The 1,174-nt window shown below is 36.6% G+C and overlaps 1 protein-coding gene across 1 annotated transcript; it reads left to right on the top strand.

Annotated features, from left to right (window-relative positions):
- Positions 1 to 43: 43 nt before the first annotated feature.
- On the top strand, positions 44 to 838 carry LOC110096567 (15-cis-phytoene desaturase, chloroplastic/chromoplastic-like; the record flags this gene model as incomplete). Its single annotated transcript, XM_020822586.2, has 3 exons — positions 44 to 313; positions 396 to 528; positions 722 to 838. Coding segments are annotated over exons 1-3 (472 nt in total), but the record flags the coding sequence as incomplete, so codon positions are not given.
- Between the last annotated feature and the right edge of the window lie 336 nt (positions 839 to 1,174).

Genomic DNA, 1,174 nt, shown 5'->3' with positions numbered 1-1,174 from the left:
CTTGGAATTGATTAATGTTTTTGTAGAGAGGTTTATCTTTTTAGACTGCCATCTGATATTTGTTTTCTCAGGATTCTGGAACCCTAGCCACATGACTCTTGTTGGATTTATTTCTGCTGGGCCTCCTTGTGTTAATCTCTATAAGAAAAGCTCTTGGGATGTAAATCCTGCTAGAAAATCTTCCATTGATGTGGACCCTAGATGGAACAAGTTAAGTGCATCAAGAAGTAGTGATTACATGGGCTGCATCTTTGAAGTTCCAGATCCCTGGTTTTCAAAAGTGAAATCAAACTCTGCAAATGGCTCTATGCAGGTTCTCTTAAAAAAACAGTGTGGATGTTTGCTTTTCTGTAGATATATCTGCGACAGGACCACATTCATTTGTCTGTGTGTAGGTTTTCTGCTCGGATTATCCAAGGCCTGAGCTTGAAAACACCATTAACTTTTTAGAAGCTGCTAAGTTATCTGCATCCTTTCGTGATTGTATGCGGCCCAAGAAACCTCTAGCAGTAGTAATTGCTGGTGCAGGTATAACACTCTACCTGTAAGTTTGTTATTGAATGTCATTTCTGTCTATTCAAGAATACAATTCAGTTTGAAGCTTCTTGATAATGGTTCTTGGCAAAAGTGAAAAGAGTTGGTCTATACAATACAATTCAGTTTTACTGGAGCTCTTGTGTTCCTCTTGATTTTGATTTGATATTTTTTTTCTTTCTGGCAGGCTTGGCTGGTCTATCCACAGCAAAATACCTTGCTGATGCTGGCCACAAACCTATATTATTAGAGGCAAGAGATGTTCTCGGAGGAAAGGTACATTCTTATCATGTTCAAGAATCCCGTTCAATTTTATTTTGGGCTATGCTACTATTAAACCTACCAATAGATTATGTTTCCATCTTTTTTGTATGAAGCTAATGTATTAAAATACTGCACTTTGTTAGCGTTGTGACTTTCATTTTCTTAGAAATGATTAAATGAGTTGTATCTTTGTTCATGTTTATGATCGGTCATACCTAGAAAAAAAACTAATAGGATTCCTATTATATTTGTCCATGGATATGTGCTTAGTAAGAACACAAACTCAGATCATTATAGTGCATTAGTGAATTTCAATGTATTCGATGAAATGCTCCAAAGGATTTCGGTTTGCTCATCTTCCATCTTGTACTCTCGC

This window comes from Dendrobium catenatum, unplaced genomic scaffold, assembly GCF_001605985.2.
Source record: "Dendrobium catenatum unplaced genomic scaffold, ASM160598v2 original_scaffold_221888, whole genome shotgun sequence".
NCBI lineage: Eukaryota > Viridiplantae > Streptophyta > Magnoliopsida > Asparagales > Orchidaceae > Dendrobium > Dendrobium catenatum.
This window is presented reverse-complemented; position numbering and strand designations above follow the sequence as displayed.